The sequence below is a fragment of the Schistocerca gregaria genome, unplaced genomic scaffold (assembly GCF_023897955.1).
Source record: "Schistocerca gregaria isolate iqSchGreg1 unplaced genomic scaffold, iqSchGreg1.2 ptg000570l, whole genome shotgun sequence".
Taxonomy (NCBI): domain Eukaryota; kingdom Metazoa; phylum Arthropoda; class Insecta; order Orthoptera; family Acrididae; genus Schistocerca; species Schistocerca gregaria.
The window spans coordinates 211,292-225,348 of record NW_026061961.1 but is presented as its reverse complement, the minus strand read 5'-3'; the positions used below and the strand labels follow the sequence as shown (position 1 = coordinate 225,348).

The following is a 14,057-nucleotide window of genomic DNA, read 5'->3' as shown; positions in this document are numbered from 1 at the left end:
CGAACCATATCCCGAGCAGTGTCCCACACAGCATGGAACCGACGGCACACGAAACGATGTTCAATGGTATCGTCGACATGGCATTCTTCGCATGCAGGGGACGGACTCAGATGAATAGAGTGCAGTTTAGCATTTGTAGGAATCGTGCCATTGACCACTTTATACCACGTCGCTCTGACAGGTGCAGGAAGCACGGGGGTGGTGATGTTGCGCCAAACTGTCCGCCAGTCAGTGTGCGGTAGGCGGTACTCCCACTTGTTTCTGGCCGGTAATCCCCTCAGAGCACGGACAATGTCGCCCACACGACCGCCGCTGGTGCCACTATGCGCAAGATAGCTGCTGTTAAAATAAAAACGCCGCACGTAATTCAGCGCAAAGGGTATGTGGCTGACAGAGACCGGAGCAACCACGGAAGGTGGGCGGTATTGGGTGAACAACCTGACCGTGGCACTGCTGGTGCCTTTCTCCAATACGGCCGTAGTCCGTTTGAGGAGGAGCGCCGCGCATTTGGCGGAAAAATCCACCAGACCGAGTCCCCCATCGGCCGTATGTAAGGTGCAGGTGGCTAACGAAACTTTGAAAATTTCCCCTTTCCAAAGGAGCCAGTAGACGGCCTGTTTAATAGCGCGATCTAGAAGCTTAGGAACCGGGAGAACCTGTGCTAAATACCACGCTCTAGCTAAGATGGTAGTGTTAATGAGATGCACCTTGTCATGGAGCGCCAAATGCCGGGCCGCATGAATTTTAACAACCGCTCGAATTTTGTGTAAGACGGGGCGCCAATTCAGAGCCTCCATGCGCTGAGGATTATCAGACAAAATAACCCCCAGGACTTTGTGCTGCTGCACAACACTGAACCAATTTCGACGCACATGGCTCATGCGTGGAGTAAGAGGCAGCAAAACCGTCTTGTGAACATTCACAACGGCCCCCGTCGCCTTCTCAAACAGCCGGAGAACAGAGTACAGGGTATCCACATCAGCCGGCCGACCCAAGAACACCCCAAGATCGTCGGCATAAGCCCGACAAGTGAGGTGATCTTCCCCAAGTTGGATCCCGGGACACTCGCGGCAGATAGACCGCAGCAGCGGGTCGAGCGCCAAAGCGTAAAGTGTCATTGACAACGGGCAACCCTGTCTGACCGAGCGAGTTAGACGTATAGGCTGACTGAGGGACCCATTGACGATGACACTCGACGTGGCATTGCGCAAAAAACCCTGAACCGTGTGGGTAAACTTACGGCCAAAGCCCATTGCAACCATGACACGCCGCAAATAGGCATGGCCAACCCTGTCAAACGCATTCTGGAAATCGATCAACATAATGGCTGCCGACCGAACTCTGTTGCCGCGTACAAAACCGATACAGTCCCTATAGGCCAGAACGGCGTCAAAAATATTCCTGTCACGCACAGCACACGTCTGATGTTCACAGAGAACGCGCGGCATGACTTGCCGCAGTCTGTGCGCGACGCACCTCGCCATGATCTTATAGTCCGCGTTTAACAGAGTGATCGGTCGAACAGCGTGGATATTCGGCGTCGCTTTCGATTTGGGAATGAGCGTGATGCATCCCGCTGCAAATTCCGTTGGTAGAGGAGCGCCATTAAGAATTTCATTCGCGATACCGGTTAACGTATCGCGTAAAAGGTTAAAAAATTGCAAATAAAATTCAGCGGGAATGCCGTCCATTCCGGGAGATTTTCCCCTAGGACTTCGCTTGACAGCTTCGTGCAATTCATCGGACGTAAAAGCCTCATTAAGATGAACACGGTCTGTGCGACGTAAAACATTTGGAATCCCCTGTAAAAGACGACGCAGCGCAGCGGGTTCGACATCAACGTCCCGAAAGAGAGACTCAAAATGTGCGTGGATTTCCCTCTCAATCGTCACCCTGTCGGAAGTCTTTGTTCCATCCCGAGTGACCCACGCATTAAAGGCCAATCGTTCGCGCATCTTCCGCTCTCTGTTAAGATGATATATAGAGAGCGGCTCCCCGTCCACGGCACCCACAGGTTGGCACCGAGTAACCGGCCCCCTACCCTTTCGCCGCAGATCGGACAAAAGTTCGGCCTGAAATTGTTTAAAAATGGGAAGAAGATGCGGCTGGGCCGTAACTTGGCGGGCGAGATCCTTCAAACAGTTCTGATAAAACTGTGACGTCGAGCGACGCCAGTGCGCTGCGTCTCGGCTAAAATTAATTAAAAAGGTCCGGACTGCAGGTTTGGCAGTACCAACCCACCACCCGAGAACGCTACTATCACCGGGTTTAGCCTGCAAAAGTTTGTGCCACATATCAGTGAAGCACTGCTGAAAATGAGAGTCGGCCAGCAGGCTGCAGTTAAACTTCCATAGATTTCGGCGATAGGATGGCCTAAAAAATGGAAGCGAAAGTTCACAAAAATAACTGCAGTGATCTGAAAAAATAACCGGCCTGACCTCAGATCGAGCCACCGGGGCCGCAAGTGACGATGACACATAGATCCGATCAAGTCGGCTGTGTCCCTGTGGATAAAAATAGGTAAATTGGGTGTCAACCGGGTGGAGCATTCGCCACGTGTCCTGCAGATTAAAACTTGTGAGAAGCGTGTGGAGTTCCTGACACTTATTGGGGCGCGGCTCCTGATCGCGGTCATCGGTGACCGCATTAAAATCACCGCCGAGAATTAAATGAGCGGAATTCCGGTGCAAAACCTCACACAGCTCCTGACTATAAAAGAGCCGCCGCGCCGCGTAGTCGCTACCGGAAGGAGCATAAACATTAACAAACGTGACGCCTTCAATAGTGCACGCAATAGCGCGGCCAGTAGGGAGACACTCGATATTAGTGACATTGAGCCCGGAGCAGACTAAAATAGCTGTACCGGTGACATTGTCTGACACCACATTATCCACAATAACGTAGTCACTCAGATCGGTTAAAAGCAGGAGAGCCTCCCGTGTCACTTCTTGCAAAAAAGCGACATGGCAACGGGTTTCACATAAAAGAGTTTTTAATGCAAGGACCTTATGAGGACTACGCATTTTGTTAACATTAACAGTAAGTATATGCCACCGACGCGTGTCAGGAACCATACACAACGCAAGGAGCAACAAATACAGTGTGCACAAGAAGCGAGGCAGTATCGCTGCGAAGATAACAAGTAATGTAGACAAGATCGGCGGCGGGGGGCACACACCAGACACAGCAAAGACAAGAAATAACAAGAAGAATAAAATTCAAGGAAGCGTGCACAACGGTGGAAGCATGGGCGTCACAAGGAGTACACACTGTTTCAACACAAAACGACTAAAAGTTCCGCCAGCGGACAATAAACACCAGACACTTTCAAAGGCTAAAACTTAGGTCCGCAAAAAATTGCATGCACACGTGCCGCTAAAAATATGCAAGGAAGTGGCAAGCACAGTAAATTATGTCTAAAACGGATGTCACACATCAGACGCGCGAAAAAAAAAGGTATACGCACCACAAAAGCGGCACATGCACCGGTATGACAGCACATGGTCTTGAGAGGAACGGGGTAAACACACAAAAAACGCGTGTCAGACCCCATACACAACAAAACTACACAACTGTGTGAAAAATGAATGCTCACATCTGGAAAAGCACCCGTGTATCCATAAGGATCCAAGTGAGCGGCAAGAACGACTAAAATGTGCCGCCTACGAGCGGCTGGCACCCAACACATTGAAAAATACCAAACACATTTAAAATACACACCAAATAAAAACATACAACGACGGGTACAGTGGCGCTGCCAAAATTACACTCGCGTGCAAAATACAGGTTAAAACGCGCAACAGACCGGTGGCACACAAGAGAGACAAGAATACGCCACAAAAAACAACGTTAAACTTAGGCAACGGCGGATGCAATCACGCTGCCAAGCAAAGAGCAAAGTCGCGCTACGTACCGGCTCCAGTGCCGTCGTCCACCTCCACGTCCGCCGCCCAGTCACACTTATCACCGGAAAACACGGGGGGCTGAACCACCTCCGTGTCCATACTAACAGCGGCACCGGAAGGAGCCGCCGTGGCAGGTCCAGCGCCGACGGCAGAAACAGATCCAGAATCCTGCGAGTGCGGCCGGATGCGACGGCAATGTGAGTCGTCCGATTTACGTTTGGCTGCCAAGTTGGCAGGAGACACGCCCTGAACAACGTCCATCGCCATACCACTTGCTACGACAGGCTCCGTTTTAGTAAGGAGAACCTTTAGCTGCCGAACTTTCTCGTCCCGCTTGGACTCCGCGGAACTCACGGACGCCTCGGGCTGACTGCAAGCAGCAGGCCGCTGCCGACGGCGTTCGGAAGCCGGCGCCTGCCGCGAGTCAACAACCGCGCGCTGCGAGGCCCGTTGCAATTTTTTTAGTTTAGAGGTGGACTTGTACGGTGGAACACAAGTTACCACCGGGGACGGCGTTCGCGCCTTACGAGAGGAAACACTCGAAATACTCGCGCTGCGAATGCGGGGAACGTTTTCAGCCCTCTCAGTCGGCCTTTCCCGACGCGGTTTGGGTTCCGCGGGGGCGTCAAGACGCACCTCACGGTCTACAACAACGACGGCAGCAGCGGACACATTCTCATTCACAACAGTGGGAGCAGCCTCTGATACGGGTTCTAATACGGACAGCGTTACATCAGCCGGTACAGGGTCAGACATAATCGGTAGCTCAATTTTGTCAACAGCCTGCGTATCAGGCACGGGGGCCGCTACATCGACAGGCAAAGAAATCACAGGCAACGCCGGGGAGCTATCAGCAACAGGAACGGAAGGTGTAACGTCCATAGCCACAACGTCGGTCGCAATCGCAGGTGCAGACACACGACTCGCACGTGCGGGGGAGGCGCCAAGCGCGACCGACGCCCACGTCACCTCATCCTGACCGTCTGTCCTTGGTAATTGCACTGGGCGACTACGTTTCGGACAGTCCTGTCGAAAATGTCCGGTACCATTGCAAAAAGAACAGGTTGCCGGTTGACCGCTATAAGTAATAAAGGCCCGATGGCCAGCAACAACAACAAAAGACGGTATATGCTGTCGGACAATCATGCGGACACTGCGAACACCGTTCTCAACGTCGTAATGATAAGCTGACGACCATTTCTCTTTTACGACCGAAAGCACTGTACCATACGGAAGTAAACTACGAGAAATAGTTTCATTACGGACTTCGAATGGCAGGTTAAACACGCGAACAGTGCGTATACCATAACCCGCGTTCGATAACACAACATCACTAATAGTACCGTCAAGGTGCCTGATTTTACGTATACCACCATTCACATTGACTAGAGTATCACACATATCGGAAGACGACAGTTTTAAAAATACCGAGTTAAGGAACGCGTCAAGTTGAACGCCAAGAACAACACTTTTCGGTAATTGAAGATCACTTTTAATCCATTCATGAATCTCGAAAGCCGTAGGCCTACGCACGGATCTATCAAACGCGCACTGAATATTGTTCTGACGATTCTCTGAATGATTGAGATCCATGGTACTCACAGGAATAACAAACTACTGCAGAAACAGCACCGCGAGGCACACGCCGCCGACCGCGATCCGCAAGTAAACACCGCCCGACACGCCGCAGCGAGCGCGCGATGTGTTCGGGCCCACGGCTCCGAAGAGACTGGTGCCTAAAACCAGCGCCTTAGACCGCTCGGCCACGTTACCGTTGGAGCAGCAGCGGCAAAACGTTTCATTTGTACTACAAAGGTCACTTCGAAATGGAAGTATCTTGGCAATCGCCGTGCCATGTCCACTGGAAGCATCTCTTTAGGCCATCCACAACAAGAAAGTGCCGTGCCCGCCGTATGGTAGCGACGCCACTTGTCTGTAGCTGTCGCAGTTAAGGAGACAGCATCAAGAGACGTTTTCGTGCCGTGACCATGTTTCGAAACCTGGGCTTTCCGTAACCACTAAAGTATCATAGCTGTACCTGTCGGGCGGAGCTAGAATGTTCCATGTAACAGACATATGTGAGCTCAAGAAGGTTGCACTTGTGATGAAGTGGTAGTACGGACTGCGGCCTGCGGAACACGAGTGAAAAACCAAGGAAGCACTGTGATTTCGGGTACTCGTGCACTATCGTCAATGCAACGGCAGCAAGGAGAAACTTTCAAAAATTGCCGTGACCAGGATTCGAACCTGGGTTATTGCGGCCACAACGCAATGTCCTAACCACTAGACGATCACGGCCATGGCCACGGAGGCGCCCACGGAAGCAGCTGGCTGGAATGCAAGTGTCGATACACAGCAAAGCCTAAGCCTAGGCCAAGGTGTACGCCACAGCAGTGGCAGACACGGTCTCCATCACATGCATGCGAGCTAATGAACGTGCCTGCGCTGTCAGTACACTAACTACAGTGGTTAGCTGCATCCACCTCCGTGGCAATGTGTTGCAGACCTCCAAGCCTCTTGACAACAGGTACCGGTATGTGGCTGGATAACAAGTGGATAGACGCCCATCTCTCTCGCCGTCAGGTGTTGCAACGAATCATACTTAACGTGGCTTTGTGCACGCGTCAGCGTAGCGTCAGTCGAGCAAAGTCGAGACAAGTCGCATAAGAGGAGCAACAAAAACGCGCACTTCCGGTACCGGGAATCGAACCCGGGCCTCCTGGGTGAGAGCCAGGTATCCTAGCCACTAGACCACACCGGATAACGACGGCAGCGCTCCTCCAGCGAACGCAGCAGCAACCCACGGTTAATCGACGACAAGTGTAAAAAAATCCACTCTCTCGCGTTATAGAGCGGCGTGCTCCGGACGCATTTCGTGGAGACGAACGCCAGCAATGATGAGAGCAAAAGGCGCCTACAAATCCTGTCGTTGCACCACGCACTGTTCTACGACAATTCACGAAACAGACGCTCACGCCTTGTTGTGCCGTTTTCTTTGCGGGCAATGAGTGCAGCTGTCTACGACACAGGCAACATTACACGTTTGGCACCTGTGGGTTTGGAACCCACGCCTCCAAAGAGACTGGTGCCTGATACCAGCGCCTTAGACCGCTCGGCCACGCTACCTACACAACACGCGCGTCACAAGAGCTGCGTCCTACCCCACGAGAACACACCGCATCGGCACAAAAATGAGACGTCAAAATTGGCAACGGTGGGATTCGAACCCACGCCTCCGAAAAGACTGGTGCCTAAAACCAGCGCCTTAGACCGCTCGGCCACGTTACCGTTGGAGCAGCAGCGGCAAAACGTTTCATTTGTACTACAAAGGTCACTTCGAAATGGAAGTATCTTGGCAATCGCCGTGCCATGTCCACTGGAAGCATCTCTTTAGGCCATCCACAACAAGAAAGTGCCGTGCCCGCCGTATGGTAGCGACGCCACTTGTCTGTAGCTGTCGCAGTTAAGGAGACAGCATCAAGAGACGTTTTCGTGCCGTGACCATGTTTCGAAACCTGGGCTTTCCGTAACCACTAAAGTATCATAGCTGTACCTGTCGGGCGGAGCTAGAATGTTCCATGTAACAGACATATGTGAGCTCAAGAAGGTTGCACTTGTGATGAAGTGGTAGTACGGACTGCGGCCTGCGGAACACGAGTGAAAAACCAAGGAAGCACTGTGATTTCGGGTACTCGTGCACTATCGTCAATGCAACGGCAGCAAGGAGAAACTTTCAAAAATTGCCGTGACCAGGATTCGAACCTGGGTTATTGCGGCCACAACGCAATGTCCTAACCACTAGACGATCACGGCCATGGCCACGGAGGCGCCCACGGAAGCAGCTGGCTGGAATGCAAGTGTCGATACACAGCAAAGCCTAAGCCTAGGCCAAGGTGTACGCCACAGCAGTGGCAGACACGGTCTCCATCACATGCATGCGAGCTAATGAACGTGCCTGCGCTGTCAGTACACTAACTACAGTGGTTAGCTGCATCCACCTCCGTGGCAATGTGTTGCAGACCTCCAAGCCTCTTGACAACAGGTACCGGTATGTGGCTGGATAACAAGTGGATAGACGCCCATCTCTCTCGCCGTCAGGTGTTGCAACGAATCATACTTAACGTGGCTTTGTGCACGCGTCAGCGTAGCGTCAGTCGAGCAAAGTCGAGACAAGTCGCATAAGAGGAGCAACAAAAACGCGCACTTCCGGTACCGGGAATCGAACCCGGGCCTCCTGGGTGAGAGCCAGGTATCCTAGCCACTAGACCACACCGGATAACGACGGCAGCGCTCCTCCAGCGAACGCAGCAGCAACCCACGGTTAATCGACGACAAGTGTAAAAAAATCCACTCTCTCGCGTTATAGAGCGGCGTGCTCCGGACGCATTTCGTGGAGACGAACGCCAGCAATGATGAGAGCAAAAGGCGCCTACAAATCCTGTCGTTGCACCACGCACTGTTCTACGACAATTCACGAAACAGACGCTCACGCCTTGTTGTGCCGTTTTCTTTGCGGGCAAAGAGTGCAGCTGTCTACGACACAGGCTACATTACACGTTTGGCACCTGTGGGTTTGGAACCCACGCCTCCGAAGAGACTGGTGCCTGATACCAGCGCCTGAGACCGCTCGGCCACGCTACCTACACAACACGCGCGTCACAAGAGCTGCGTCCTACCCCACGAGAACACACCGCATCGGCACAAAAATGAGACGTCAAAATTGGCAACTGTGGGATTCGAACCCACGCCTCCGAAGAGACTGGTGCCTAAAACCAGCGCCTTAGACCGCTCGGCCACGTTACCGTTGCAGCAGCACCGGCAAAACGTTTCATTTGTACTACAAAGGTCACTTCGAAATGGAAGTATCTTGGCAATCGCCGTGCCATGTCCACTGGAAGCATCTCTTTAGGCCGTCCACAACAAGAAAATGCCGTGCCCGCCGTATGGTAGCGACGCCACTTGTCTGTAGCTGTCGCAGTTAAGGAGACAGCATCAAGAGACGTTTTCGTGCCGTGACCATGTTTCGAAACCTGGGCTTTCCGTAACCACTAAAGTATCATAGCTGTACCTGTCAGGCGGAGCTAGAATGTTCCATGTAACAGACATATGTGAGCTCAAGAAGATTGCACTTGTGATGAAGTGGTAGTACGGACTGCGGCCTGCGGAACACGAGTGAAAAACCAAGGAAGCACTGTGATTTCGGGTACTCGTGCACTATCGTCAATGCAATGGCAGCAAGGAAAAACTTTCAAAAATTGCCGTGACCAGGATTCGAACCTGGGTTGTTGCGGCCACAACGCAATGTCCTAACCACTAGACGATCACGGCCATGGCCACGGAGGCGCCCACGGAAGCAGCTGGCTGGAATGCAAGTGTCGATACACAGCAAAGCCTAGGCCAAGGTGTACGCCACAGCAGTGGCAGACACGATCTCCATCACATGCATGCGAGCAAATGAACGTGCCTGCGCTGTCAGTACACTAACTACAGTGGTTAGCTGCATCCACCTCCGTGGCAATGTGTTGCAGACCTCCAAGCCTCTTGACAACAGGTACCGGTATGTGGCTGGATAACAAGTGGATAGACGCCGCATCTCTCTCGCCGTCAGGTGTTGCAACGAATCATACTTAACGTGGCTTTGTGCACGCGTCAGCGTAGCGTCAGTCGAGCAAAGTCGAGACAAGTCGCATAAGAGGAGCAACAAAAACGCGCACATCCGGTACCGGGAATCGAACCCGGGCCTCCTGGGTGAGAGCCAGGTATCCTAGCCACTAGACCACACCGGATAACGACGGCAGCGCTCCTCCAGCGAACGCAGCAGCAACCCACGGTTAATCGACGACAAGTGTAAAAAAATCCACTCTCGCGCGTTATAGAGCGGCGTGCTCCGGACGCATTTCGTGGAGACGAACGCCAGCAATGATGAGAGCAAAAGGCGCCTACAAATCCTGTCGTTGCACCACGCACTGTTCTACGACAATTCACGAAACAGACGCTCACGCCTTGTTGTGCCGTTTTCTTTGCGGGCAATGAGTGCAGCTGTCTACGACACAGGCTACATTACACGTTTGGCACCTGTGGGTTTGGAACCCACGCCTCCGAAGAGACTGGTGCCTGATACCAGCGCCTGAGACCGCTCGGCCACGCTACCTACACAACACGCGCGTCACAAGAGCTGCGTCCTACCCCACGAGAACACACCGCATCGGCACAAAAATGAGACGTCAAAATTGGCAACGGTGGGATTCGAACCCACGCCTCCGAAGAGACTGGTGCCTAAAACCAGCGCCTTAGACCGCTCGGCCACGTTACCGTTGCAGCAGCACCGGCAAAACGTTTCATTTGTACTACAAAGGTCACTTCGAAATGGAAGTATCTTGGCAATCGCCGTGCCATGTCCACTGGAAGCATCTCTTTAGGCCGTCCACAACAAGAAAATGCCGTGCCCGCCGTATGGTAGCGACGCCACTTGTCTGTAGCTGTCGCAGTTAAGGAGACAGCATCAAGAGACGTTTTCGTGCCGTGACCATGTTTCGAAACCTGGGCTTTCCGTAACCACTAAAGTATCATAGCTGTACCTGTCGGGCGGAGCTAGAATGTTCCATGTAACAGACATATGTGAGCTCAAGAAGGTTGCACTTGTGATGAAGTGGTAGTACGGACTGCGGCCTGCGGAACACGAGTGAAAAACCAAGGAAGCACTGTGATTTCGGGTACTCGTGCACTATCGTCAATGCAACGGCAGCAAGGAGAAACTTTCAAAAATTGCCGTGACCAGGATTCGAACCTGGGTTATTGCGGCCACAACGCAATGTCCTAACCACTAGACGATCACGGCCATGGCCACGGAGGCGCCCACGGAAGCAGCTGGCTGGAATGCAAGTGTCGATACACAGCAAAGCCTAGGCCAAGGTGTACGCCACAGCAGTGGCAGACACGATCTCCATCACATGCATGCGAGCAAATGAACGTGCCTGCGCTGTCAGTACACTAACTACAGTGGTTAGCTGCATCCACCTCCGTGGCAATGTGTTGCAGACCTCCAAGCCTCTTGACAACAGGTACCGGTATGTGGCTGGATAACAAGTGGATAGACGCCGCATCTCTCTCGCCGTCAGGTGTTGCAACGAATCATACTTAACGTGGCTTTGTGCACGCGTCAGCGTAGCGTCAGTCGAGCAAAGTCGAGACAAGTCGCATAAGAGGAGCAACAAAAACGCGCACTTCCGGTACCGGGAATCGAACCCGGGCCTCCTGGGTGAGAGCCAGGTATCCTAGCCACTAGACCACACCGGATAACGACGGCAGCGCTCCTCCAGCGAACGCAGCAGCAACCCACGGTTAATCGACGACAAGTGTAAAAAAATCCACTCTCGCGCGTTATAGAGCGGCGTGCTCCGGACGCATTTCGTGGAGACGAACGCCAGCAATGATGAGAGCAAAAGGCGCCTACAAATCCTGTCGTTGCACCACGCACTGTTCTACGACAATTCACGAAACAGACGCTCACGCCTTGTTGTGCCGTTTTCTTTGCGGGCAATGAGTGCAGCTGTCTACGACACAGGCTACATTACACGTTTGGCACCTGTGGGTTTGGAACCCACGCCTCCGAAGAGACTGGTGCCTGATACCAGCGCCTGAGACCGCTCGGCCACGCTACCTACACAACACGCGCGTCACAAGAGCTGCGTCCTACCCCACGAGAACACACCGCATCGGCACAAAAATGAGACGTCAAAATTGGCAACGGTGGGATTCGAACCCACGCCTCCGAAGAGACTGGTGCCTAAAACCAGCGCCTTAGACCGCTCGGCCACGTTACCGTTGGAGCAGCAGCGGCAAAACGTTTCATTTGTACTACAAAGGTCACTTCGAAATGGAAGTATCTTGGCAATCGCCGTGCCATGTCCACTGGAAGCATCTCTTTAGGCCGTCCACAACAAGAAAATGCCGTGCCCGCCGTATGGTAGCGACGCCACTTGTCTGTAGCTGTCGCAGTTAAGGAGACAGCATCAAGAGACGTTTTCGTGCCGTGACCATGTTTCGAAACCTGGGCTTTCCGTAACCACTAAAGTATCATAGCTGTACCTGTCGGGCGGAGCTAGAATGTTCCATGTAACAGACATATGTGAGCTCAAGAAGGTTGCACTTGTGATGAAGTGGTAGTACGGACTGCGGCCTGCGGAACACGAGTGAAAAACCAAGGAAGCACTGTGATTTCGGGTACTCGTGCACTATCGTCAATGCAACGGCAGCAAGGAGAAACTTTCAAAAATTGCCGTGACCAGGATTCGAACCTGGGTTATTGCGGCCACAACGCAATGTCCTAACCACTAGACGATCACGGCCATGGCCACGGAGGCGCCCACGGAAGCAGCTGGCTGGAATGCAAGTGTCGATACACAGCAAAGCCTAGGCCAAGGTGTACGCCACAGCAGTGGCAGACACGATCTCCATCACATGCATGCGAGCAAATGAACGTGCCTGCGCTGTCAGTACACTAACTACAGTGGTTAGCTGCATCCACCTCCGTGGCAATGTGTTGCAGACCTCCAAGCCTCTTGACAACAGGTACCGGTATGTGGCTGGATAACAAGTGGATAGACGCCGCATCTCTCTCGCCGTCAGGTGTTGCAACGAATCATACTTAACGTGGCTTTGTGCACGCGTCAGCGTAGCGTCAGTCGAGCAAAGTCGAGACAAGTCGCATAAGAGGAGCAACAAAAACGCGCACTTCCGGTACCGGGAATCGAACCCGGGCCTCCTGGGTGAGAGCCAGGTATCCTAGCCACTAGACCACACCGGATAACGACGGCAGCGCTCCTCCAGCGAACGCAGCAGCAACCCACGGTTAATCGACGACAAGTGTAAAAAAATCCACTCTCGCGCGTTATAGAGCGGCGTGCTCCGGACGCATTTCGTGGAGACGAACGCCAGCAATGATGAGAGCAAAAGGCGCCTACAAATCCTGTCGTTGCACCACGCACTGTTCTACGACAATTCACGAAACAGACGCTCACGCCTTGTTGTGCCGTTTTCTTTGCGGGCAATGAGTGCAGCTGTCTACGACACAGGCTACATTACACGTTTGGCACCTGTGGGTTTGGAACCCACGCCTCCGAAGAGACTGGTGCCTGATACCAGCGCCTGAGACCGCTCGGCCACGCTACCTACACAACACGCGCGTCACAAGAGCTGCGTCCTACCCCACGAGAACACACCGCATCGGCACAAAAATGAGACGTCAAAATTGGCAACGGTGGGATTCGAACCCACGCCTCCGAAGAGACTGGTGCCTAAAACCAGCGCCTTAGACCGCTCGGCCACGTTACCGTTGGAGCAGCAGCGGCAAAACGTTTCATTTGTACTACAAAGGTCACTTCGAAATGGAAGTATCTTGGCAATCGCCGTGCCATGTCCACTGGAAGCATCTCTTTAGGCCGTCCACAACAAGAAAATGCCGTGCCCGCCGTATGGTAGCGACGCCACTTGTCTGTAGCTGTCGCAGTTAAGGAGACAGCATCAAGAGACGTTTTCGTGCCGTGACCATGTTTCGAAACCTGGGCTTTCCGTAACCACTAAAGTATCATAGCTGTACCTGTCGGGCGGAGCTAGAATGTTCCATGTAACAGACATATGTGAGCTCAAGAAGATTGCACTTGTGATGAAGTGGTAGTACGGACTGCGGCCTGCGGAACACGAGTGAAAAACCAAGGAAGCACTGTGATTTCGGGTACTCGTGCACTATCGTCAATGCAATGGCAGCAAGGAAAAACTTTCAAAAATTGCCGTGACCAGGATTCGAACCTGGGTTGTTGCGGCCACAACGCAATGTCCTAACCACTAGACGATCACGGCCATGGCCACGGAGGCGCCCACGGAAGCAGCTGGCTGGAATGCAAGTGTCGATACACAGCAAAGCCTAGGCCAAGGTGTACGCCACAGCAGTGGCAGACACGATCTCCATCACATGCATGCGAGCAAATGAACGTGCCTGCGCTGTCAGTACACTAACTACAGTGGTTAGCTGCATCCACCTCCGTGGCAATGTGTTGCAGACCTCCAAGCCTCTTGACAACAGGTACCGGTATGTGGCTGGATAACAAGTGGATAGACGCCGCATCTCTCTCGCCGTCAGGTGTTGCAACGAAT

The 14,057-nt window shown here is 52.9% G+C and overlaps 1 protein-coding gene and 16 non-coding genes across 17 annotated transcripts in view; all 17 read right to left on the bottom strand.

Moving 5' to 3' along the window:
* Positions 1-3,913: 3,913 nt before the first annotated feature.
* LOC126315461 (uncharacterized) overlaps positions 3,914-14,057 on the bottom strand; it is a gene marked incomplete at its 3' end in the record, with an annotated part of 119,611 nt that continues 109,467 nt past the window's right edge. Inside the window, exon 8 of the mRNA XM_049992704.1 lies at positions 3,914-4,711. Coding sequence (XP_049848661.1) covers positions 3,914-4,711 — 798 coding nt within the window. The remainder of the gene's footprint in view (positions 4,712-14,057) is intronic.
* On the bottom strand, positions 6,132-6,203 carry Trnah-gug (transfer RNA histidin (anticodon GUG)). The gene has a single exon. It is a non-coding gene; the product is annotated as a tRNA-His (tRNA).
* Trnae-cuc (transfer RNA glutamic acid (anticodon CUC)) lies at positions 6,595-6,666 on the bottom strand. The gene has a single exon. It is a non-coding gene; the product is annotated as a tRNA-Glu (tRNA).
* Trnal-uag (transfer RNA leucine (anticodon UAG)) lies at positions 7,112-7,193 on the bottom strand. The gene has a single exon. It is a non-coding gene; the product is annotated as a tRNA-Leu (tRNA).
* Positions 7,647-7,718, bottom strand: Trnah-gug (transfer RNA histidin (anticodon GUG)). The gene has a single exon. It is a non-coding gene; the product is annotated as a tRNA-His (tRNA).
* On the bottom strand, positions 8,110-8,181 carry Trnae-cuc (transfer RNA glutamic acid (anticodon CUC)). Its single transcript has one exon. It is a non-coding gene; the product is annotated as a tRNA-Glu (tRNA).
* Trnal-uag (transfer RNA leucine (anticodon UAG)) lies at positions 8,627-8,708 on the bottom strand. The gene has a single exon. It is a non-coding gene; the product is annotated as a tRNA-Leu (tRNA).
* Positions 9,162-9,233, bottom strand: Trnah-gug (transfer RNA histidin (anticodon GUG)). Its single transcript has one exon. It is a non-coding gene; the product is annotated as a tRNA-His (tRNA).
* On the bottom strand, positions 9,620-9,691 carry Trnae-cuc (transfer RNA glutamic acid (anticodon CUC)). The gene has a single exon. It is a non-coding gene; the product is annotated as a tRNA-Glu (tRNA).
* On the bottom strand, positions 10,137-10,218 carry Trnal-uag (transfer RNA leucine (anticodon UAG)). The gene has a single exon. It is a non-coding gene; the product is annotated as a tRNA-Leu (tRNA).
* Positions 10,672-10,743, bottom strand: Trnah-gug (transfer RNA histidin (anticodon GUG)). Its single transcript has one exon. It is a non-coding gene; the product is annotated as a tRNA-His (tRNA).
* Trnae-cuc (transfer RNA glutamic acid (anticodon CUC)) lies at positions 11,130-11,201 on the bottom strand. The gene has a single exon. It is a non-coding gene; the product is annotated as a tRNA-Glu (tRNA).
* Positions 11,647-11,728, bottom strand: Trnal-uag (transfer RNA leucine (anticodon UAG)). Its single transcript has one exon. It is a non-coding gene; the product is annotated as a tRNA-Leu (tRNA).
* Positions 12,182-12,253, bottom strand: Trnah-gug (transfer RNA histidin (anticodon GUG)). The gene has a single exon. It is a non-coding gene; the product is annotated as a tRNA-His (tRNA).
* On the bottom strand, positions 12,640-12,711 carry Trnae-cuc (transfer RNA glutamic acid (anticodon CUC)). Its single transcript has one exon. It is a non-coding gene; the product is annotated as a tRNA-Glu (tRNA).
* Trnal-uag (transfer RNA leucine (anticodon UAG)) lies at positions 13,157-13,238 on the bottom strand. The gene has a single exon. It is a non-coding gene; the product is annotated as a tRNA-Leu (tRNA).
* On the bottom strand, positions 13,692-13,763 carry Trnah-gug (transfer RNA histidin (anticodon GUG)). Its single transcript has one exon. It is a non-coding gene; the product is annotated as a tRNA-His (tRNA).